General features: G+C 42.5%; 1 protein-coding gene across 1 annotated transcript; it reads right to left on the reverse strand.

Annotated features, from left to right (window-relative positions):
• Positions 1-745: 745 nt before the first annotated feature.
• LOC131319426 (ACT domain-containing protein ACR9-like) lies at positions 746-5,309 on the reverse strand. Its single transcript, XM_058349658.1, has 6 exons — positions 4,999-5,309; positions 3,926-4,144; positions 3,745-3,850; positions 2,304-2,655; positions 1,374-1,658; positions 746-1,220 (listed from the first exon to the last, which is right to left on the reverse strand). Exons 1-6 carry the CDS (start codon positions 5,150-5,152, stop codon positions 1,077-1,079), a joined length of 1,260 nt encoding a protein of 419 aa, XP_058205641.1. The 5' UTR covers positions 5,153-5,309; the 3' UTR covers positions 746-1,076.
• Between the last annotated feature and the right edge of the window lie 21,067 nt (positions 5,310-26,376).

Consider the following 26,376-nt stretch of genomic DNA (forward strand, 5'->3'; position numbering starts at 1 on the left):
ATATCAATGATTTTCCATAAATAATATCTTCACATAATACCCATAAAATGTTACCCAAAAGAGTTTCTTGTCAACCTTTATGAAATAGAGTTCCAAAATATTACATCGTGAGACACCACGACCCAATACTTAATAAACCGATGAGTTAAAAGATAATAAGAGTTTACAGCTTTCAAAAGAATGCATTCGAATGCATGCACGTCATTCCATGCTAAAGCTCCGGGTTCACACTTGAAAAATGAAAGGTTGAGCAAACACGCATCCAGTAGAAAAATCTCCAACAACTTTACGTGCATATGAGATGATGCGTACAAAGACATACATCATTGTTTTATCTACATCGATACCCACCCACTCACATTCACACACAAACTCACATTTCCACACTTTCTACTCACTAAGCGACGTCGAGGTGTTTGTGTCATTTTAAGAAAGCCAAGACTTCACCTTCATATAAAGTAAATATCTTTGCCTTAGTTACAAAAGTCATGAACCTCACTAATAGGATCTGTCTGTTCGCTTCCGAATAACCAAAGAACAGAGGAACCAGCAGAACCACTTGATACTAGCAGTGCATCAGGTCCGAAGTCAAGATCAGATGTTCTCCATAAACGTGTGCCTTCATATCCTCATCCATAAGCACTACAGCTCAACTTCTAAAGCATGAATATCTGTTCAGAAACCAACCCCAATCCATATTTCCATCGGTTTCATCAGCATAGATCAGATAAAAAGACATGCTTGATTGACGGAAGAATATTCATACCTCGGAGAGAGAAACTTTCACCTACTAAAGTATTCGAGGGATACAAAATCTAATGATGGTAATATTACATGATGGAGGGGTGAAAGGTACTTTTTAACCCTTGAGGCAATATATTCTGCACTGCTTAATCCCCAAAGTTGGATAAAGATACATATTGTCCCAAAGAGTTGGGTTCATTCCAGTACATCTGGACATGACTATCATCAGACAGTACCAAGTTCAGTGAACCGAAGTTGAGGCTCTCGCCAAATGAAGCAATCTTCTGAGAAGAGATGTTCTTTCTCTGTGATGACCAAACCAAGTTGGTTCATCAGCCCATGAGCGTTCTTCTCACTCGGTCAACTATCTCACTTCTTGCTCGACTACTTGCTAATGGAAATTCCCGGCTTTCATCCAAAAGGAATCTGTACACTTCCCACTCCCGATCTGATGTTGAATGCCTTCCAATTTCAGCCTATAGACCAACATAAACAAACTCGATTCAGACACAAAATAACTAGAGAGAGTGCATTCTCAAAAAAAGGAAAGGGGAAAAAAAACTAGAGGGGGTTATTCCTTTTTTTTTGCTAGAGGGGGTTATTCAAATATCTTAGTCTTTACTCCTTACCGAAAATACACAAATTCCAAGCATCTTCAGTGCGAAAGTGACATCATAGAAGACACGCGGCCTTCCTTTTCCAGATAATTCGACCGGATTAGCAACCAAGAGTTCAGTATCAGGGCCACGGTTGGCAATTGTGACTCTCAATGGGTGAAGCATCTCCTCCTTTAGACGAGAACATAGAGCAATCAGGCTTTCAGGCTCAACAATCTTTTTCCCATCTATTTTCAGGACAAAGAGATCCACATTCCTGCTGCCTTCCAAACTTGGTGATATTCTACCATACGCAATCTAAATGAAGAACAACACCACAGACATCAATTGAAATACGAAAAATTAAGCATAAAACTATGCCATGCTTATTACGTTACACAAGGCAGAGGCAAATTTGGAGGATCAGGACATGCAATCAAGTGATCTCTTTGGAGAGATGTGCTAAGGAAACTTGCCCAGCACAGAATCAAAGCGATTCAACTCGCTAAACAGTTATCCAATTCACTAAACTTCACGGTAGGGGACTATTTATTGGGTTGTTGTGTATTGAGCTTGGTTTAGTTGTTGGAGACCTCACATGAGTGATGGAGTGTTCCTTTATGTAACTCTTTTTGAATTTACTCTTCTACTGTTTGACATCAAAACAATATCTACTATTTCTCCCTGAATTCGAAATTAATGATTCAGCAAGAACTAAACAAGGTTACAGTCATATCCGGCCCAATGGACCAATTAAAACCGAAGCGAAACCTCGTATGGACTAGCCCAACACAGGAATTCTTAACATGTATGTGGGAACCACAGACCGCTTCCCCCTAGATGCCAGCTAACTACCATTGTGCCAGGCCCTGGGGGTTTTCAGTCCAGTTTGATGTCATTCTCATGATCTTCCTAAGTCAACACATGATCGAAAAATTTACAATGAACTTATTGATGAGATACCTGAATATTGCAGTCCTTTGAGGTCCTCAAAATGTCATAGACCAGGTTCTTTTGATCAACACACTGTATTTGAAGCAAGGTATGAGCTGGGCTCATAAGATTATCTATTGTGACTGTTGCTGTCTTAACCTTTTTCATGTCAGGGCTTAGAGCTTGTGAACATGCTTTCTTATTAGAAAGCTCCGAAGTGAATAATTCTTCAGCAACTTCTTCAGGAAGAGACGAGAATCCTTGCTGACTTTCATATTCAGGCCCGGCCAGCTGAAGTTCACAGCTGATACAAAACTCTCCTAAAACGACACTAAGATTTTCGCACGTCTCCTCCCGTCTGTTTTTTGTATGTAACAGGTTCCTGAAACAACATATTTCAAGTAATTCAAACTAATTGCTACCAATGACATATGACCAGCAGTTTTCAAGAAATCTGACTGTCAATTCCTATAGTATTGTGTATATTACTATAAGCTGATTTCTGAGAAGAATTTTATCTGTCAATCACGTGAAAAACATATTCAGAAAATTGAAGCCTTTACTAACCAACCACTTTAGTCTCCAAGATAACAAATAGGGAAGAACATAATTCAACTGCGATAGCAAATAAGTAACGCATCTCCTAAATCACAAATCAGTTTGTCTAGAAAAGAACATCACGGACTAGCAACAGTGAAAAGTTTTCATGTGCCTAGGATTACAATAGATGTTATCGTCTAATTGTATAGGGGGGCCACTGTTTCAGTGGTATTCTAAGAGCAGCCACTTTGTGCATATATTGCCAAAAGTTAAGTCTGTCTCTAATCCTCCTCCGCCAATACCCCCAATGATTGGGGACTAGATGGGTTATGTTATTGTTGTTGTAATGACTAGATGGGTTCTGGTATTGTTGTTGTTATGTCTATATGATTACATGACTGTTCCTCTTGTATCTAGGGATCACATTCTAAAGGAAGAGATGTAACCTTTTCATTTCGCAATACGAAAGTCACATTTCTGTAACTCTTTGCAGTACAGCGATAAAATCCAGAACCATATTCCACCATAGTGGTATCAGCCCATTCAATTTCTAGAGCTATCACAACCAATGTGCTAAAAGAGATACCAGCTCCAATGGCAGTTTCCCAATCATAAAACTACCATGATAGTGTGGATAAGTACTGAAGCTAACCTGAATGGAAACAAGTTCAAGTTAAACTGAAGTAGTATCAACCAAAACAAACGAATTAGGTATCATGTTGGACCATTTGGTTGCATAATTTGCCATTTTATAGCTTAAAAGAAAGGCCATATGTGAAAACACTCAAGCACTTTCAATTTTACAACCAATAATATATGAAAAGGTCATGTAGTGTCCTACTCCTATGTAAGACTTCAATAATACACGGTATGACAACATCCGTGCAATTTTGTCACGTATATCTCTCAATTACCCAAAAGTTAAACTCACATGTTATCTGTGATAAAGAAAAGATCCAGGACTTTATCATCTGGGGTTGTCATGACTTTCACTCTTTGAATTGTGAGCTCAAGCTGACAGAGAGCCCTAGTAACGTCTGTAGAAAATGAATGAACACATCAAGCTATTTTTTTCGCATTTCATCAGACAAGGGACAGACATTTATTCTCACCATGTAACAATCCTTTCCGATCAAGGCAAAAGACCTTCAACATGTATAATGTTGATGGCATGGAACCATTGGACTGCTGATTGAAGTAAAATGACATTAGACAAGAAGGGCACGCAGACATTAGCCGGGTTTTCAAGCTCTCCCAATCAACTCGCAATGAGCTGAGTTGTGGAACAGTCCACAGTACTATGTAACACCAGTTACCATCAGTGCAAATATCTGCATCCACAGATTACTAGTAAAATAGGAATTATTCTAGTTCACATGCAAAATAAAGGAGTAATTAGAGAGAAATCAGTAAACTAAATGAACCTTACAGCTTCTAATATGGCCAATGACATAAATTAAGTGCAAGAAAACTGAGGACAATTAATACTATATATGTTTTTCAACTTATCACTTGACTATGATTCAATCCCCAGCATCATTTAGATTATCTCCATAAATTCTTTAGTCTCCTGTTATTGTCGAATTAGTTAACATACTTTTTTCTTTGATTACACTCCATTGAACTCTTCAAAGGGCGTTTTTATGCAACCAATTTTAGCATTCTACCTAGAAGAGCTCTTCTGTGGCGGATAAACACAAGAATTAACTAAAACCTCAATTCATCTCTCCTATGTGTTTACAGAAAGTTCTCCATCTTGAACCGTGATATCATTTCCGATAAACTGCACTTTAATTTGATAGTCCAGGTTATCCGATTAGCTCACGCGCACCTTGACCAATCCTAAGGACCAATCCCACTATCCACGCACAGGGATTCATTAAAAGCGTATACAAATTGGCCCATAAGAGTTAATAACACCTGTGAGGTTTCCAACTGGAGACCTAGGAGGATGCAAACACCTAAGTCCCATATCTTGAGCACTGAGGCGAACCCCTTGGGACATAAACCATACTTTATTCCTCACATCATTTAATAAATTTAACTGCGCAGCTATATCAAATTTTATCAAACATGAGAATTCCATAATGTTAGGTAAATTGAACAATTTAATGATATCATCATTTTTTTAATGGAGGAATTAAAAAAGGGTTGAAGATTTGAGGAAGATGGAAGTAATGCAGACCTCCTTTGGTGATGCAGAGTCCGAATTCGACTACGATTCGGCAGAGATCGCAGCCGAGTCCGGCCTTGTCGGGGCAATTGACGGTAATGACGGAGGGATCGCCTGGTTTCTTCCCATGGTCGATGAGGACGACGTCGTCCCAAGAAATACCCATCTCCGCGCGACTCTTGTGTCGTATACACTCCTCTTTTCTTTCAGCAAAAAAAAGCAGGAAAAACTTTTCCTCCCAGCTACTCCGGTTCGAAATCACCGGGACAGGGTTCAATTCTCAGAGTAGCTTGTACAACACACACATATATATGATACTACCTTCCGTCCGAATTTAATTGGCACTTTTGAGATTTTGAGAATTTGTGTCACTTTTTAATTGATTATATATTGTAATTTATAATGTTTTAAGTGATTTTAAAAATATTGTATTATAGAATAAGTCAAAATCTATCAGATAAGATTCATATTAGATATAAAATTTATTACCAATTTAAAAATATAACTAATTTTTTTATAATTTTTTTATTTAATTAAAATAAAACTGAGACAAATAAATTATGAGTACTATTCTCTCTCTCATTGAGTCATTCTTCTCTTAATGTGTCTTCACCATCCTTCACCAAACGAGGCTGTCAGGTTTTTTAATAAGTGGAGGCAGTGTGAGGTTGTTTTGTTTAAGATGGGTCCACCCCCCATGCTTTGTCCACTTAAGCTGCAGTTAGGAGCCAGGTAGGTAAATAAGCACGTGTACGGACCAACCTACTTATGGATGAGCGGCCACACCCACGATACATATAACTTGGCCTGTCGGGGACTTTTTAGGTTGCTCCCATCCCATGTTACCATCCCATGTTACTGTAAATCTTTCACTACCAATTTTCTTTTAAAAGAGAGGGCCTTCGGTGTGATAATCCCACGTTGGAGGTTTGGGTTGTGTGTGACTTCACCTAGTCAGAAATTGTTTAGGTGTTTGGGTGAGTGGAATTATCCTTATGTTTCTCATTCAAAAAAATTAGGACCTGTTCTCACTTGAACTGTGCTTGTACGTGGTTGGGCAGGCCTCGGCATAGGCTCCCATGGCCTTGACATTGTAACAGCACCCAGTGCAGGTGAGGCTCTGTGAGTTTGTGTCGATGGGCTGGCCTTCGATGTGGTAATCCCACATTGGAGGTTTGGGTTGTGTGTGTGTGTTTATAAGGTCCACTCATACTTCACCTAGTCAGCAATTGCCTAGGTATTTGAGTAAATAAAATTACCTTTATACCCCTCATTCAAAAAAATAAAAAGTGAAAACAGAAAGGGAATTGTCCTTTAAGACCGCAAACGAACAAGCCCAAGTGTCGCAAAATAACCCTCACCACGGATATTTATTATTCATACAAAATCAACATGTATTGATATCTACTTAAATGAAACATAATAATCACACTACTATTAGGTATGCCTAATTTTATGACTAATGAGCAAAAGTTAATGAGTCACTTGAAATAAGTGCATTCCAAGAAATTTTTTGAACTCCCGTTTATTTCACATTTTCTTTGACGTTGGTGGACCCACTTTATCAATGAATTTAACGGGAATGATTAATTCCCTTGGAAATACTTCGATTTATTTGTCAATTTTTACTGTTTGTGATCTCTTACAAAATTGTTTATATATTTTAATACATGTTATTTTTTATATACAATATGAATCTTGATTAATAGATATCAGTTAGTACCATAATATGATGTGTTCAAAAATATATAGCTTGACATTATAAATTTTGAGACATAGACAGAACAAAGATTAAGCTTTACCAATAGTGTACAATGGACATCACTCAATTTGCACCACTTGTTAGTTATTAATAATTATTATTTTATTACTAAAAGTGATTCTAACCTTTTTGTATGCTACTGTTTACCCTTTTCCGGTTGTCAAGTCCATTTTTTTCTTACGTCCAATCAAAATGGTTGGTGGGCAATGGACGGACATCCTTGGATTGGCCCAATTTGCAATTTTGCAGGAGAACCACATAACGAGGGACCACACCACTACACCAGGCCACTAGACAATGATTTAAAAAAGCAACAATTATTTTGATAAGTGGAGTACACTTTTTTAATATTTTTTGATATATAGGAGTTACCTAGCTATGTGACTGGAATAAAACAGAGAATAGGAGGGTGATAAACTAAACAAATAGTGAAGTGGGTGGGGCTTGTCTCAATTATTATTGTTTTTTGTTTGGCTCGACTTAAGGATGTTCAGACTAGCTTATATGTATCTCAATTAATTCTATTTTAAGTTCAATCAAAAGTAGGTCATCTACGTTGAAATTAAAAAATTCACAAAAAATTATTTTCTTGCAGCTTGATCCTAAATATCTAATTTTAATTAATTGTGTAGAGAACAAATTCACTTATTAACCGCTTTAACCCTTTGGACTTGTCTCAATTATCTCAGATTGTCGCATTTTCGGCATTAAAAAACAGAGGGAGCATATACCGACAAAGCCAACTCTGGCTTACAATATAGGAGTACAATCAATGCTACTTGTTTTTTGGCCACAACTACATGTTTTTCTTTGGATTGTTACAAGTCCAGCTAGTATAAAGTTCAAAATCTTTTCTCTCCTTTCGAATAGCATATTATGTTGCTATTTGTTTTAATATACGCAATACAAAAATAAAATTAAGAAAAAATTTCCCCTGCACAAAAAAAAAAAGACAGGTAATTGAGTCTTCAGTGCTGAAAAATCGGGTAATAAGGCGCAAAACAAATTGGGAACTTCACAATGGAATATGCAAACGCTCCCTCGGTACGAGCTTGAACGATAGCTTAAATATGCTACGACAAATGGTATAACGGTGAGAATTAGGTGGTTTCAAGTTGCTGGCCGGAATCCAAGACATCATCAAATCACATGGGAGTAAAGCTCTTGAACTCATCACCATTGCACACACACTGATAAGCACCAATTAATGTAGATTTTTGGTGCTTAAAGTCCTCTAGTATGTTGCTTTTCTTTGAATAAATTGTCATTTTTATGCGATATTGCACGTAAGGTAGTTTATTTAGTGTTTCAGGCAAACTGTGAATAAGGCGTGTTTTTGACGTCATGAATAACCCTCGGGGGTGTCCAAGTACCCGAGGCCACGTGGAACGCAACCACCGAGGCTCAATGTAGACACCCTATTATGGACTATCCAGATTAGTTTACTTATGGTCTTTGATTCCCCGATGATGATTAAGGTCAAGAACACCCTGGGATTGTTGGCGTGTTTGAGCCTTGAGCATTTTGAACCACATTCAAACCCTTCAAGCCAGAACCAAATGGCCTCAACGAAACCCTACTAGCTTACGTTGGTGCTATGATGACGTGCGCTGGTAAACTGTCACGTGTCAGTCATCGATCGTTGACTCAGTTCTCACTGGCGCACACAGGTATTAGGATGGCGTATGCCAGTCAAACATCACTATTCAATCACGTGCTCAAGACTTTTGCGACCACCCCAATACGATGAACAGTTCCCTAATGATTGTAATCGTGCAGGGATGTTTCCTCTTCCCCCACAAGCCCTTTCATGCAAGTCTCATGCATTTAAGCATGGAGGCTCTCCCTCTCTAACCTAATCTGCCCCAACCAGCCTCAACCCATCTGGTTACTGCCCTCTCTCAGTCCCCCTTTTGCTATAAATACCCCCCTTGCATTTATATGTAAGGGGTTCACAAGGTTAATATTCATAAAAGCTCCCAAGCTTTCTCTTTCTCATTGTTTTTTGCTTCCCCTCTTCTCTCATCAGTTGAAAGGGTAAGCAAACATCCCTCCATATATTCCCCACACCCTCACACTCATCATCCATCCCTCAAACCTCAAGTTCAAGCTCCAATATTCCACCAATCACAAAACCAAAGGTATATCACCTCTTGCTTCTCCTCTGTTCTAACCCCTGGGGGGGGGGGGGGGCTGGCAGAGTCGAGGCTGGTAATCAATACCAGTCTTGGCCCTAAAGCTAGCAAAGTTTCAAAGATCGTGCTTGATGATAAGTGGCGCACACCAGTGTTCATAAGCTGTACGCTAGTTATGGCTGTATGTGCACCGCTGGTGTGGGGATCACCGATCATCCATTTATTGTTTCCCTTTTCATCTTATCACCTTATTGCATGTTAAAAACCAGTTTACTGCTTTCTGTATTTTAGGACTGTGTAGTGGTTATCTGTTTCTTCTGCTTTAAAGGCCACTAGGATCCTTCTGGTCATGTTCCAGAACCCAGATGATGTAAAGCCAAGCACTGGATCAACGAAGTAACTAACGTATGGTCCATTGTGACCGGCGTACGACAGTTATTATAAGGTCCAGTGGCTGGCCCTTGCATGACAGTTAATCCTGGCCTCTGTTTACTTCCCCATATTATTTATGGGGTGTTCTGTTGATTTTCTGGCTCTAAAGCCATATCTGCTGTCTATAACTATATTTATTCTGCTATATTATCTGTGTGGTTTGTCCTGAGTGTGCACTGGTCCTTTCCAGAGCCCAGAGGATTGAGAATAGAAGCTATGGGTTTAGATTCACTGGCGCACGCCAATCATGGTGTGGTGTACGCAAGTCATCCCTGTATGCAAAGGCCGGGTCAGTGCATACAGGTTTATTCTTGCGTGCATCATTCTGGATCAGTGTGTTCCAGTGTATATAAAAATGCTCATAGAAGTGCTTGTTCTCAATCTATAATAATTGCCTCAATAAAATGCGTACCATTTTTGCCACATAAACACAACTTGTTACAGTTTAATCCCCTTTAACTGTCCCCCTGCCCTAACTGGCTAAAAAATGATTAATGAGAGAAAAATGCAAATGTTTTACAAAATGCACGAGTAGAGACCGATCTTCGGATTGGGAGAGAGGGGTGCCATAAAACCCTTCCTCTCTCGTAACCTGGCTCCTGAACCTCAGATATCGAAGATGACGACGGACCAGTCTATGCCTTTTCAAAATCAAACAACGTAGCAAATGTTTCAAGTTCGATTCCTTGGGTGTTTCACCGCTAAAACCCGAGTGGCGACTTTGAATCAAAGCGTTTCGCCGCGCTTTTCCAAAAAGGGCGAACCCGATTTTATACACGAAAGTTGAACTTTTGGGGCGTGTGCCCACACTCAAGAACGAAGAAACGAAGCATCGGTGGGTGATTGGGGCCGTTGGATGCCAAGACGGGGAATAAAGCTGAAGATCTAAGTTTAAGCATCTTGGTATCGATACAACCAAAATACCATAAACTTAACTTCTGTCCAGAGAATAGTGTATCGATACAATGAAATGGTTGTATCACAGGAGCTTTACGTTCAAAACAGGCTTTAGCTTAGCTGCACGGTATCGATACTGAGGGCCTTCGTCCAGTTTTTTAGTTTGTTTTTAAGATATTTGTGGAGAGAAAGGCCAATAGTATAAATAGCCTTCACTCTTCCCTTAATCTAGATCTTATCTTTTCGCTTTAATCTTTTCTTCTTGCTTAAGTTTCCTCGATTGTTGCTCAAGCTTGGAGTGGTTTGGTACCGTAACGAAGTACTCGTACGGTAATGTACCGTTTTGGTGTGGTTTGGTACCGTATGGATGTACTTGTACGGTATTGCACCGTTTTGGTGTGGTTTGGTACCCTATGGATGTACTCGTACGGTATTGCACCGTTTTGGTGTGGTTTGGTACCGTATGGATGTACTCGTACGGTATTGTACCGTTTTGGTGTGGTTTGGTACCGTATGGATGTACTCGTACGGTATTGTACCGTTTTGGTGTGGTTTGGTACCGTATGATGTACTCGTACGGTATTGCACCGTTTTGGTGTGATTTGGTACCGTAACTCGTACGGTATTGCACCGTTTTGGTGTGGTTTGGTACCGTATGGATGTACTCGTACGGTAATGCACCGTTTTGGTGTGGTTTGGTACCGTATGGAAGTACTCGTACGGTATTGCACCGTTTTGGTGTGGTTTGGTACCGTATGGATGTACTCGTACGGTATTGTACCGTTTTGGTGTGGTTTGGTACCGTATGGATTTACTCGTACGGTATTGCACCGTTTTGGTGTGGTTTTTTACCGTATGGATGTACTCGTTTGGTATTGCACGGTTTTGGTGTGGTTTGGTACCGTATGAATGTACTCGTACGGTATTGTACCATTTTGGTGCGGTTTGGTACCGTAACTAAGTACTCGTACACTATTCTACCGTTTTGGTGTGGTTTTGTACCGTATGATGTACACGTACGGTATTGGACCATTTTGGTGTGGTTTGGTACCGTATGGATGTACTCGTACGGTATTGCATCGTTTTGGTGTGGTTTGGTACCGTATGGATGTACTCGTACGGTATTGCACCCTTTTGGTGTGGTTTGGTACCGTATGGATGTACTCGTACGGTATTCTACCGTTTTTGTGTGGTTTTGCACCGTATGGATGTACTCGTACGGTATTGTACCGTTTTGGTGTGGTTTGGTACCGTATGGATGTACTCGTACGATATTGCACGGTTTTGGTGTGGTTTGGTACCATATGGATGTACTCGTACGGTATTGCACCGTTTTGGTGTGGTTTGGTACCGTATGGATGTACTTGTACAGTATTGTACCATTTTGGTGTGGTTTTGTACCGTATGGATGTACTCATACGGTATTGTACCATTTTGGTGTGGTTTGGTACCGTATGGATGTACTCGTACGTTTTTCTACCGTTTTGGTGTGGTTTTGTACTGTATGGATGTACTCGTACGGTATTGGACCGTTTTGGAGTCGTTTGGAACCGTATGGATGTACTCGTACGGTATTACACCCTTTTGGAATGGTTTGGTACCCTAACGAAATACTCGTACGGTAATGTACAATTTTGGTGTGGTTTCGTACCGTATGGATGTACTTGTACGGTATTGCACCGTTTTGGTGTGGTTCGGTACTGTATGGATGTACTCGTACGGTATTGCACCGTTTTGGTGTGGTTCGGTACCGTATGGATGTACTCGTACGGTATTGTACCGTTTTGGTGTGGTTTGGTACCGTATGGATGTACTCGTACGGTATTGCACCATTTTGGTGTGGTTTGGTACAATATGGATGTACTCGTACGGTATTGTACCGTGTTGGTGTGGTTTGGTACCGTATGGATGTACTCGTACGGTATTCTACCGTTTTTGTGTGGTTTTGTACCGTATGGATGTACTCGTACGGTATTGCACCGTTTTGGTGTGGTTTGGAACCGTAACGAAGTACTCGTAAGGTATTGTACTATTTTGGTGTGGTTTGGTACCTTATGGATGTACTCGTACGGTATTCTACCGTTTTTATGTGGTTTTGTACCGTATGGATGTACTCGTGCGGTATTGCGCCGTTTTGGTGTGGTTTGGAACCGTAACGAAGTACTCGTAAGGTATTGTACCGTTTTGGTGTGGTTTTGTACCATATGGATGTACTCGTACGGTATTGCACCATTTTGGTGTGGTTTGGTACCGTTTGGATGTACTCGTACGGTATTGCACCGTTTTAGTGTGGTTTGGTACCGTATGGATGTACTCGTACGGTATTGGACCTTTTTGGTGTGGTTTGGTACCGTATGGACGTTCTCGTACGGTATTACACCGTTTTGGTGTGGTTTGGAACCGTATGGAAGTACTCGTACGGTGTTGCACCGTTTTGGTGTGGTTTGGTACCGTATGGATGCACACGTACGGTATTGTACCGTTTTGGTGTGGTTTGGTACCGTATGGATTTACTCGTGCGGTATTGCACCGTTTTGGTGTGATTTTTTAACGTATAGATATACTCATTTGGTATTGCTCCGTATTGGTCTGGTTTGGTACCGTATGGATGTACTCGTATGGTATTGTACCGTTTTGGTGCGGTTTGGTACCGTAACTAAGTACTCGTACGGTATTATATCGTTTTGGTGTGGTTTTGTACCGTATGGATGTACATATACGGTATTGGACCGTTTTGGTGTGGTTTGGTACCGTACGAATGTATTCGTACGGTATTGCACCATTTTGGGGTGGTTTGGTACCGTATGATGTACTCGTACGGTATTGCAACGTTTTGGTGAGGTTTGGTACCGTATGGAAGTACTCGTACGGTAATGAACCGTTTTGGTGTGGTTTTGTACCGTATGGATGTACTCGTACGGTATTGTACCGTTTTGATGTGGTTTGGTACCGTACGGATTTACTCGTACTGTATTGCACCGTTTTGGTTTGGTTTTTTACCGTATGGATGTACTCGTTTGGTAATACACCGTTTTGGTGTGGTTTGGTACCGTATGGATGTACTCGTACGGTATTGTACCGTTTTGGTGCGGTTTGGTACCGTAACTAAGTACTCGTACGGTATTTTACCGTTTTGGTGTGGTTTTGTACCGTATGGACGTACATGTACGGTATTGGACCGTTTTGTTGTGGTTTGGTACCGTATCGATGTACTTGTACGGTATTTCACCGTTTTGGTGTGGTTTGGTACCGTTTGGATGTACTCGTACGGTATTGCACCGTTTTGGTGTGGTTAGGAACCGTAACGAAGTACTCGTAAGGTATTGTACCATTTTGGTGTGGTTTGGTACCATATGGATATACTCGTACGGTATTGCCCCGTTTTGGTGTGGTTTGGTACCGTTTGCATGCACTCGTACGGTATTGCACCGTTTTGGTGTGGTTTGGTACCGTATGGATGTACTCGTACGGTATTGGACCGTTTAGATGTGGTTTGGTACCGTATGGATGTACTCGTACAGTATTGCACCGTTTTGGTGTGGTTTGTTACCGTTTGGATGTACTCGTACGGTATTGCACCTCTTTGGTGTGGTTTGGTACCGTATGGATGTACTCCTATGGTATTGCACCATTTTGGTGTGGTTTGGTACCGTATGGATGTACTCGTACGGTATTCTTCCGTTTTTGTGTGGTTTTTTGCCGTATGGATGTACTCGTACGGTATTGTACCGTTTTTGTGTGGTTTGGAACCTTAACGAAGTACTCGTAAGGTATTGTACCGTTTTGGTGTGGTTTGGTACCATATGGATGTACTCGTACGGTATTGCACCGTTTTGGTATGGTTTTGTACCGTTTGGATGAACTCGTACGGTATTGCACCGTTTTGGTGTAGTTTGGTACCGTATGGATGTACTCGTACGGTATTGTACCGTTTTTGTGTGGTTTGGTACCGTAACTAAGTACTCATACGGTATTCTACCGTTTTGGTGTGGTTTTGTACCGTATGGATGTACACGTACGGTATTGGACCGTTTTGGTGGGGTTTGGTACTGTATGGATTTACTTGTTTGGTATTGCACCGTTTCGGTGTGGTTTGGTACCGTATGGATGTACTCGTACGGTATTGCACCCTTTTGGTGTGGTTTGGTACCGTATGGATGTACTCTTACGGTATTCTACCGTTTTTGTGTTGTTTTGTACCGTATGGATGTACTCGTACGGTATTGCACCGTTTTGGTGTGGTTTGGAACCGTAACGAAGTACTAGTAAGGTATTGTACCGTTTTGGTGTGGTTTGGTACCGTATGGATGTACTCGTACGGTATTGCACCGTTTTGGTGTGGTTTGGTACCGTATGGATGTACTCGTACGGTATTGCACCGTTTTGGTGTGGTTTGGTACCGTATGGATGTACTCGTACGGTATTGCACCCTTTTGGTGTGCTTTGGTACCGTATGGATGTACTCGTACGGTATTCTACCGTTTTTGTGTTGTTTTGTACCGTATGGATGTACTCGTACGGTATTCTACCATTTTTGTGTGGTTTTGTACTGCACCCTTTTCGAGTGGTTTGGTACCGTAACGAAGTACTCGTACGGTAATGTACAATTTTGGTGTGGTTTCGTACCCTATGGATGCACTCGTACGGTATTGCTCCGTTTTGGTGTGGTTCGGTACCATATGGATGTACTCGTACGGTATTGCACCTTTATGGTGTGGTTCGGTACCGTATGGATGTACTCGTACGGTATTATACCGTTTTGGTGTGGTTTGGAACCGTATGGATGTACTCGTACGGTATTGCACCGTTTTGGTGTTGTTTGGTACCGTATGGATGTACTCGTACAGTATTGTATCATTTTGGTGTGGTTTGGTACCGTATGGATGCACTCGTATGGTATTGCACCGTTTTGGTGTGGTTTTGTACCGTATGGATGTACTCGTACGGTATTGGACCTTTTTGATGTGGTTTGGTACCGTATGGATGTACTCGTAAGGTATTGCATCGTTTTGGTGTGGTTTGGTACCGTATGGATGTACTCGTATGGTATTGCACCTTTTTGATGTGGTTTGATACCGTATGGATGTACTCTTACGGTATTGCACCGTTTTGGTGTGGTTTGGTACCGTATGGATGTACTCGTACGGTATTCTTCCATTTTTGTGTGGTTTTGTACTGTATGGATGTACTCGTACCGTATTGCACCGTTTTGGTGTGGTTTGGAACCTTAACGAAGTTCTCGTAAGGTATTGTACCGTTTTGGTGTGGTTTGGTACCATATGGATGTACTCGTACGGTATTGCACCATTTTGGTGTGGTTTGGTACCGTTTGGATGTACTCGTACGGTATTGCACCGTTTTGGTGTAGTTTGGTACCGTATGGATGTACTCGTACGGTATTGTACCATTTTGGTGTGGTTTGGTACCGTAACTAAGTACTCGTACAGTATTCTACCGTTTTGGTGTGGTTTTTTATAGTATGGATGTACACGTACGGTATTGGACCGTTTTGGTGTGGTTTGGTACTGTATGGATGTACTCGTACGGTATTGCACTGTTTCGGTGTGGTTTTGTACCGTTTGGATGTACTCGTACGGTATTGCACCCTTTTGGTGTGGTTTGGTACCGTATGGATGTACTCTGACGGTATTCTACCGTTTTTGTGTGGTTTTGTTTCGTATGGATGTACTCGTACGGTATTGCACCGTTTTGGTGTGGTTTGGTGGTACCGTATGGATGTACTCGTACGGTATTGCACCGTTTTGGTGAGATTTGGTACCGCATGGAAGTACTCGTACGGTATTGCACCGTTTTGGTGTGGTTTGGTACCGTATGGATGATCTCGTACGGTATTGGACCGTTTTGGTGTGGTTTGGTACCGTATAGATGTACTCATACGGTATTGCATCGTTTTGGTGTGGTTTGTACCGTATGGATGTACTCGTACGGTATTGTACCATTTTGGTGTGGTTTGGTACCGTTACTAAGTACTCGTACGGTATTCTACCGTTTTGGTGTGGTTTTGAACCGTATGGATGTACTCGTACGGTATTGGACCGTTTTGGAGTCGTTTGGAACCGTATGGATGTACTCGTACGGTATTGCACCCTTTTGGAGTGGTTTTGTACCGTAACGAAGTACTCGTACGGTAATGTACAATTTTGGTGTGGTTTCGTACCGTATGGATGTACTCGTACGCTAGTGCACCGTTTTGGTGTGGTTCGGTACTGTATGGATGTACTCGTACGGTATTCCACCGTTTTGGTGTGGTTCGGTACCGTATGGATGTACTCGTACGGTATTGTACCGTTTTGGTGTGGTTTGGTACCGTATGGATGTACTCGTACGGTATTGCACCATTTTGGTGTGGTTTGGTACCGTATGGATGTACTCGTACGGTATTGTGCCGTTTTGGTGTGGTTTGGTACCGTATGGATGTACTCGTTCGGTATTCTACCGTTTTTGTGTGGTTTTGTATCGTATGGATGTACTCGTACGGTATTGCACCATTTTGGTGTGGTTTGGAACCGTAACGAACTACTCGTAAGGTATTGTACCATTTTTGTGTGGTTTGGTACCTTATGGATGTACTCGTACGGTATTCTACCGTTTTTGTGTGGTTTTTTACCGTATGGATGTACTCGTGCGGTATTGCACCGTTTTGGTGTGGTTTGGAACCATAACGAAGTACTCGTAAGGTATTGTACCGTTTTGGTGTGGTTTGGTACCGTATGGAAGTACTCGTACGGTGTTGCACCATTTTGGTTTTGTTTGGTATCGTATGGATGTACTCGTACGGTATTGTACCGTTTTGGTGTGGTTTGTTACCGTATGGATTTACTCGTACGGTATTGCACCGTTTTGGTGCGGTTTTTTAACGTATGGATGTACTCGTTTGGTATTGCACCGTTTTGGTGTGGTTTGGTACCGTATGGATGTACTCGTATGGTATTTAACCGTTTTGGTGTGATTTGGTACCGTAACTAAGTACTCGTATGGTATTCTACCGTTTTGGTGTGGTTTTGTGCCGTATGGTTGTACATATACGGTATTGGACCGTTTTGGTGTGGTTTGGTACCGTATGGATGTATTCGTACGGTATTGCACCGTTTTGGTGTGGTTTGGTACCGTATGGATGTACTCGTACGGTATTGCAACGTTTTGGTGAGGTTTGGTACCGTATGGAAGTACTCGTACGGTAATGAACCATTTTGGTGTGGTTTGGTACCGTATGGATGTACTCGTACGGTTTTGTACCGTTTTGATGTGGTTTGGTACCGTACGGATTTACTCGTACAGTATTGCACCATTTTTGTGTGGTTTTTTACCGTATGGATGTACTTGTATGGTAATACACCATTTTGGTGTGGTTTGGTACCGTATGGATGTACTCGTACGGTATTGTACCGTTTTGGTGCGTTTTGTACCGTAACTAAGTACTCGTACGGTATTCTACCATTTTGGTGTGGTTTTATACCGTATGGATGTACATGTACGGTATTGGACCGTTTTGGTGTGGTTTGGTACCGTATGGATGTACTCGTACGGTATTGTACCATTTTGGTGTGGTTTGGTACCGTTTGGATGTACTCGTACGGTATTGCACCCTTTTGGTGTGGTTTGGTACCGTATGGATGTACTCGTACGGTATTGGACCGTTTTGATGTGGTTTGATACCGTATGGATGTACTCGTATGGTATTGCACCGTTTTGGTGTGGTTTGGTACCGTATGGATGTACTCGTACGGTATTGCACCGTTTTGGTGTGGTTCGGTACCGTATGGATGTATTCGTACGGTATTATACCGTTTTGGTGTGGTTTGGTACAGTATGGATGTACTCGTACGGTATTGCACCGTTTTGGTGTGGTTTGGTACCGTATGGATGTACTCGTACAGTATTGTACCATTTTGGTGTGGTTTGGTACCGTATGGATGTACTCGTACGGTATTGCACCGTTTTGGTGTGGTTTGGTACCGTATGGATGTACTCATACGGTATACTTCCGTTTTTGTGTGGTTTTGTACCGTTTGGATGTACTCGTACGGTATTGCACCGTTTTGGTGTGGTTTGGAACCTTAACGAAGTACTCGTAAGGTATTGTACCGTTTTGGTGTGGTTTGGTACCATATGGATGTACTCGTACGGTATTGCACCGTTTTGGTGTGGTTTGGAACCGTAAAGAAGTACTCGTAAGGTATTGTACCGTTTTGGTGTGGTTTGGTACCGTATGGATGTACTCGTACGGTATTGCACCGTTTTGGTGAGGTTTGGTACCGTATGGAAGTACTCGTACGGTATTGCACCGTTTTGGTGTGGTTTGGTACCGTATGGATGTACTCGTACGGTATTGCACCCTTTTGGTGTGGTTTGGTACCGTATGGATGTACTCTTACGGTATTCTATCGTTTTTGTGTGGTTTTGTACCATATGGATGTACTCGTACGGTATTGCACCGTTTTGGTGTGGTTTGGAACCGCAACGAAGTACTCGTAAGGTATTGTACCATTTTGGTGTGGTTTGGTACCGTATGGATGTACTCGTACGGTATTGCACCGTTTTGGTGAGGTTTGGAACCGTATGGAAGTACTCGTATGGTATTGCACCGTTTTGGTGTGGTTTGGTACCGTATGGATGTACTCGTACGGTATTGCATCCTTTTGGTGTGGTTTGGTACCGTATAGATGTACTCGTACGGTATTGCACCGTTTTGGTGTGGTTTGGTACCGTATGGATGTACTCGTACGGTATTGCACCCTTTTGGTGTGGTTTGGTACCGTATGGATGTACTCGTACGGTATTGCACCGTTTTGGTGTGGTATGGTACCGTTTGGATGTACTCGTACGGTATTGCACCGTTTTGGTGTGGTTTGGTACCATATGGATGTACTCGTATGGTATTGCACCGTTTTGGTGTGGTTTGGTACCGTATGGATGCACTTGTACGGTATTGTACCGTTTTGGTGTGGTCTGGTACCGTATGGATGTGCTCGTACGGTATTCTTCCATTTTTGTGTGGTTTTGTACCGTATGGTTGTACACGTACGGTATTGCACCATTTTGGTGTGGTTTGGAACCTTAACGAAGTACTCGTAAGGTATTGTACCGTTTTGGTGTGGTTTGGTACCATATGGATGTACTCGTACGGTATTGCACCGTTTTGGTGTGGTTTGGTACCGTTTGGATGTACTCGTACGGTATTGCACCGTTTTCGTGTGGTTTGATACCGTATGGATGTACTCGTACGGTATTGTACCGTTTTGGTGTGGTTTGGTACCGTAACTAAGTACTCGTACGGTATTCTACCGTTTTGGTGTGGTTTTGTACAGTATGGATGTACACGTACGGTATTGGACCGTTTTGGTGAGGTTTGGTACTGTATGGATGTACTCGTACGGTATTGCACCGTTTCGGTGTGGTTTGGTATCGTATGGATGTACTCGTACGGTATTGCACCCTTTTGGTGTGGTTTGGTACCGTATGGATGTACTCGTACGGTATTCTACTGTTTTTGTGTGGTTTTGTACCGTACGGATGTATTCGTACGGTATTGCACTGTTTTGGTGTGGTTTGGAACCGTAACAAAGTACTCGTAAGGTATTGTACCGTTTTGGTGTGGTTTGGTACCGTATCGATGTACTCGTACGGTATTGCACCGTTTTGGTGTGGTTTGGTACCGTTTGGATGTACTCGTACGGTATTGCACCGTTGTTGTGTGGTTTGGTGCCGTATGGATGTACTCGTACGGTATTGTACCGTTTTGGCGTGGTTTGGTACCGTATGGATGTACTCGTACGGTATTATTCCATTTTTGTGTGGTTTTGTACCGTATGGATGTACACGTATGGTATTGCACTGTTTTGGTGTGGTTTGGAACCTTAACGAAGTACTCGTAAGGTATTGTACCGTTTTGGTGTGGTTTGGTAACATATGGATGTACCCGTACGGTATTGCACCGTTTTGGTGTGGTTTGGTACCGTTTGGATGTACTCGTACGGTATTGCACCGTTTCGGGGTGGTTCTGTACCGTATGGATGTACTCGTACGGTATTGTACCATTTTTGTGTGGTTTGGTTCCGTAACTAAGTACTCGTACGGTATTCTACCGTTTTGGTGTGGTTTGGTACTGTATGGATGTACTCGTACGGTATTGCACCGTTTCGGTGTAGTTTGGTACCGTATGGATGTACTCGTACGGTTTGGCACCCTTTTGGTGTGGTTTGGTATCGTATGGATGTACTCGTACGGTATTCTACCATTTTTGTATGGTTTTGTACCGTATGGATGTATTCGTATGGTATTGCACAGTTTTGGTGTGGTTTGGAACCGTAACGAAGTACTCGTAAGGTATTGTAGCGTTTTGGTGTGGTTTGGTACCGTATGGATGTACTCGTACGGTATTGCACCGTTTTGGTGTGGTTTGGTACAGTTTGGATGTACTCGTACGGTATTGCACCGTTTTGTTGTGGTTGGGTACCGTATGGATGTACTCGTACGGTATTGTACCGTATTGGTGTGGTTTGGTACTGTATGGATGTACTCGTGCGGTATTCTTCCTTTTTGTGTGCTTTTGTACCGTATGGATGTACACGTACGGTATTGTACCATTTTGGTGTGGTTTGGAACCGTAACGAAGTACTCGTAAGGTATTGTAGCGTTTTGGTGTGGTTTGGTACCGTATGGATGTACTCGTACGGTATTGCACCGTTGTGGCGTGGTTTGGTACCGTATGGATGTACTCGTACGGTATTGTACCATTTTGGTGTGGTTTGGTACCGTATGGATGTACTCGTACGGTATTCTTCCATTTTTGTGTGGTTTTGTACCGTATGGATGTACACGTACGGTACTGCACTGTTTTGGTGTGGTTTGGAACCTTAACGAAGTACTCGTAAGGTATTGTACCGTTTCCGTGTGGTTTGGTACCATATGGATGTACTCGGACGGTATTGCACCATTTTGGTGTGGTTTGGTACAGTTTGGATGTACTCGTGCGGTATTGCACCGTTTTGTTGTGGTTTGGTACCGTATGGATGTACTCGTACGGTATTGTACCGTTTCGGTGTGGTTTGGTACCGTAACTAAGTACTTGTACGGTATTCTACCGTTTTGGTGTGGTTTTGTACAGTATGGATGTACACGTCGGTATTGGACCGTTTTGGTGTGGTTTGGTACTGTTTGGATGTACTCGTACGGTATTGCACCGTTTTGGTGTGGTTTGGTACCGTATGGATGTACTCGGACGGTATTGCACCGTTTTGGTGTGGTTTGGTACAGTTTGGATGTACTCGTACGGTATTGCACCGTTTTGTTATGGTTTGGTACCGTATGTATGTACTCGTACGGTATTGTACGGTATTGGTGTGGTTTGATACCGTATGGATGTACTCGTACGGTATTCTTCCTTTTTGTGTGGTTTTGTACCGTATGGATGTACACGTACGGTATTTTACCATTTTGGTGTGGTTTGGAACCTTAACGAAGTACTCGTATGGTATTGTACCGTTTTGGTGTGGTTTGGTACCATATGGATGTACTCGTACGGTATTGCACCGTTTTGGTGTGGTTTGCTACCGTTTGGTTGTACTCGTACGGTAATGCACCGTTTTGGTGTGGTTTGGTACCGTATGGATGTACTCGTACGGTATTGTACCGTTTTGGTGTGGTTTGGTACCGTAACTAAGTACTTGTACGGTATTCTACCGTTTTGGTGTGGTTTTGTACCGTATGGATGTACTCGTACGGTATTGTACCGTTTTGGTGTGGTTTGGTACCGTAACTAAGTACTTGTACGGTATTCTACCGTTTTGGTGTGGTTTTGTACAGTATGGATGTACACGTCGGTATTGGACCGTTTTGGTGTGGTTTGGTACTGTTTGGATGTACTCGTACGGTATTGCACCGTTTCGGTGTGGTTTGGTACCGTATGGATGTACTCGTACGGTATTCTACTGTTTTTGAGTGGTTTTGTACCGTATGGATGCATTCGTATGGTATTGCACCGTTTTGGTGTGGTTTGGAACCGTAACGAAGTACTCGTAAGCTATTGTACCGTTTTGGTGTGGTTTGGTACCGTATGGATGTACTCGTACGGTATTGCACCGTGTTGGTGTGGTTTGGTACCGTTTGGATGTACTCGTACGGTATTGCACCGTTTTGGTGTGGTTTGGTACCGTATGGATGTACTCGTACGGTATTGTACCGTTTTGGTGTGGTTTGGTACCGTAACTAAGTACTCGTACGGTATTCTACCGTTTTGGAGTGGTTTTGTACAGTATGGATGTACACGTACGGTATTGGACCGTTTTGGTGTGGTTTGGTACTGTATGGATGTACTCGTACGGTATTGCACCGTTTCGGTGTGGTTTGGTACCGTATGGATGTACTCGTACGGTATTGCAACCTTTTGGTGTGGTTTGGTACCGTATGGATGTACTCGTACGGTATTCTACCATTTTGTGTGGTTTTGTACCGTATGGATGTATTCGTACGGTATTCTACCGTTTTGGTGTGGTTTGGAACCGTAACGAAGTACTCGTAAGGTATTGTATCATTTTGGTGTGGTTTGGTACCGTATGGATGTACTAGTACGGTATTGCACCGTTTTGGTGTGGTTTGGTACCGTATGGATGTACTCGCACGGTATTCTACCGTTTTTGTGTGGTTTTGTACTGTATGGATGTACTCGTATGGTATTTCACCGTTTTGGTGTGGTTTGGAACCTTAACGAAGTACTCCTAAGGTATTGTACCGTTTTGGTGTGGTTTGGTACCATATGGATGTACTCGTACGGTATTGCACCGTTTTGGTGTGGTTTGGTACCGTTTGGATGTACTCGTACGGTATTGCACCGTTTTGGTGTGGTTTGGTACCGTATGGATGTACTCGTAGGGTATTGCACCGTTTTAGTGTGGTTTGGAACCGTATGGATGTACTCGTACGGTATTCTTCCATTTTTGTGTGGTTTTGTACCGTATGGATGTACTCGTACGGTATTGCACCGTTTTGGTGTGGTTTGGTACCGTATGGATGTACTCGTACGGTATTGCACCATTTTGGTGCGGATTGGTACCGTAAGGATGTACTCGTACGGTATTGTATCATTTTGGTGCGGTTTGGTACCGTAACTAAGTACTCGTACGGTATTCTACCGTTTTGGTGTGGTTTTGTACCGTATGGATGTACACGTACGGTATTGGACCATTTTGTGTGGTTTGGTACTGTATGGATGTACTCGTATGGTATTGCACTGTTTTGGTGTGGTTTGGTACCGTATGGATGTACTCGTACGGTATTGCACCGTTTTGGTGTGGTTTGGTGCCTTAACGAAGTACTCGTAAGGTATTGTACCGTTTTGGTGTGGTTTGGTACCATATGGATGTACTCGTACGGTATTGCACCGTTTTGGTGTGGTTTGGTACCGTAACTAAGTACTCGTACGGTATTCTACCATTTTGGTGTGGTTTTGTACAGTATGGATGTACACGTACGGTATTGGACCGTTTTGGTGTGGTTTGGTACTGTATGGATGTACTCGTACGGTATTGCCCCGTTCCGGAGTGGTTTGGTACCGTATGGATGTACTCGTACGGTATTGCACCCTTTTGGTGTGGTTTGGTACCGTACGGATGTACTCGTACGGTATTCTACCGTTTTTGTGTCGTTTTGTACCGTATGGATGTATTCGTACGGTATGGCACCGTTTTGGTGTGGTTTGGAACCGTAACGAAGTACTCGTAAGGTATTGTACCATTTTGGTGTGGTTTGGTACCGTATGGATGTACTAGTACGGATTGCACGGTTTTGGTGTGGTTCGGTACCGTATGGATGTCCTCGCACGGTATTCTACCGTTTTTGTGTGGTTTTGTACCGTATGGATGTACTCGTACGGTATTTCACCGTTTTGGTGCGGTTTGGAACGTTAACGAAGTACTCCTAAGGTATTGTACCATTTTGGTGTGGTTTGGTACCATATGGATGTACTGGCACGGTATTGCACCGTTTTGGTGTGGTTTGGTACCGTTTGGATGTACTCGTACGGTATTGCACCGTTTTGGTGTGGTTTGGTACCGTATGGATGTACTCGTACGGTATTGCACCGTTTTGGTGTGGTTTGGAACCGTATGGATGTACTCGTACGGTATTCTTCCACTTTTGTGTGGTTTTGTACCGTATGGATGTACTCGTACGGTATTGCACCGTTTTGGTGTGTTTTGGTACCGTATGGATGTACTCGTACGGTATTGCACCGTTTTGGTGCGGTTTGGTACCGTATGGATGTACTCGTATGGTATTGTATCGTTTTGGTGCGGTTTGGTACCGTAACTAAGTACTCGTACGGTATTCTACCGTTTTGGTGTGGTTTTGTACCGTATTGATGTACACGTACGGTATTGGACCGTTTTGGTGTGGTTTGGTACTGTATGGATGTACTCGTATGGTATTGCACTGTTTCGGTGTGGTTTGGTACCGTATGGATGTACTCGTACGGTATTGCACCATTTTGGTGTGGTTTGGTACCTTAACGAAGTACTCGAAAGGTATTGTACCGTTTTGGTGTGCTTTGGTACCATATGGACGTACTCGTACGGTATTGCACCGTTTTGGTGTGGTTTGGTATCGTTTGGATGTACTCTTACGGTATTGCACCGTTTTGGTGTGGTCTGGTACGGTATGAATGTACTCGTACGGTATTGGACCGTTTTGGTGTGGTTTGGTACGGTATGGATGTACTCGTACGGTATATCACCGTTTTGGTGTGGTTTGGTACCGTATGGATGTACTCGTACGGTATTGTACCGTTTTGGTGTGGTTTGGTACCGTATGGAATTAGTCGTACGGTATTGTACCGTTTTGGTGTGGTTTGGGACCATATGGATGTACTCGTACGGTATTCTACCGTTTTTGTGTTGTTTTGTACCGTATGGATGTACTCGTAAGGTATTGCACTGTTTTGGTGTGGTTTGGTACCGTTTGGATGTACTCGTACGGTATTGCACCGTTTTCGTGTGGTTTGGAACCTTAACGAAGTACTCGTAAGGTATTGTACCGTTTTGGTGTTGTTTGGTACCGTATGGATGTACTCGTACGGTATCGCACAATTTTGGTGTGGTTTGGTACCGTATGGATGTATTCGCACGGTATTGCACCATTTTGGTGTGGTTTGGTACCGTATGGATGTACTCGTAATGTATTGTTCCATTTTGGTGCTATTTGGTACCGTAACTAAGTACTCGTATGTTATTCTACCGTTTTGGTGTGGTTTTGTTCCGTATGGATGTACACGTACGATATTGGACCGTTTTGGTGTGGTTTGGTACCGTATGGATCTACTCGTATGGTATTGCACCAATTTGGTGTGGTTTGGTACCGTATGGATGTACTCGTATGGTATTGTACCGTTTTGGTGCGGTTTGGTACCGTAACTAAGTACTCGTACGGTATTCTACCGTTTTGGTGTGGTTTTGTACCGTATGGACTTACACGTACGGTATTGGACCGTTTTGGTGTGGTTTGGTACCGTAGTGATGTACTCGTACGGTATTCCATCGTTTTGGTGTGGTTTGGTACCGTATGGATGTACTCATACGGTATTCTACCGTTTTTGTGTGGTTCTGCACCGTATGGATGTACTCGTACGGTATTGCACTGGTTTGGTGTGGTTTGGAACCGTAACAAAGTACTCGTAAGGTATTGTACCGTTTTGGTGTGGTTTGGTACCGTATGGATGTACTCGTACGGTATTGCACTATTTTGGTGTGGTTTGGTACCGTATGGATGTACTCGCACGGTATTGCACCGTTTTGGTGTGGTTTGGTACCGTATGGATGTACTCGTATGGTATTGTACCGTTTTGGTGCGGTTTGATACCATTACTAAGTACTCCTACGGTATTGCACCATTTTGGTGTGGTTTGGTACCGTATGGATGTACTCGTACGGTATTGCACTATTTTGGTGTGGTTTGGTACCGTATGGATGTACTTGTACGGTATTGCACCGTTTTGGTGTGGTATGGTACCGTTTGTATGTACTCGTACGGTATTGCACTGTTTTGGTGTGGTTTGGTACCGTATGGATGTACTTGTACGGTATTCTTTCATTTTTGTGTGGTTTTGTACCGTATGGATGTACACGTACGGTATTGCACCGTTTTGGTGTGGTT

Source organism: Rhododendron vialii, chromosome 3a (genome assembly GCF_030253575.1).
Source record: "Rhododendron vialii isolate Sample 1 chromosome 3a, ASM3025357v1".
Classification (NCBI taxonomy): Eukaryota; Viridiplantae; Streptophyta; class Magnoliopsida; order Ericales; family Ericaceae; genus Rhododendron; species Rhododendron vialii.

Bases quoted from the DNA above. Each gene is read 5' to 3' on its own strand.
- LOC131319426 (XM_058349658.1), bottom strand. From the start codon at position 5,152: ATGGGTATTTCTTGGGACGACGTCGTCCTCATCGACCATGGGAAGAAA. The intron at 1,659-2,303 runs GTATCTCATCAA...TTCTTCATTTAG, and splicing joins CAAAGGACTGCAATATTCAG to ATTGCGTATGGTAGAATATC. The intron at 1,221-1,373 runs GTAAGGAGTAAA...GTTGGTCTATAG, and splicing joins TTGGAATTTGTGTATTTTCG to GCTGAAATTGGAAGGCATTC.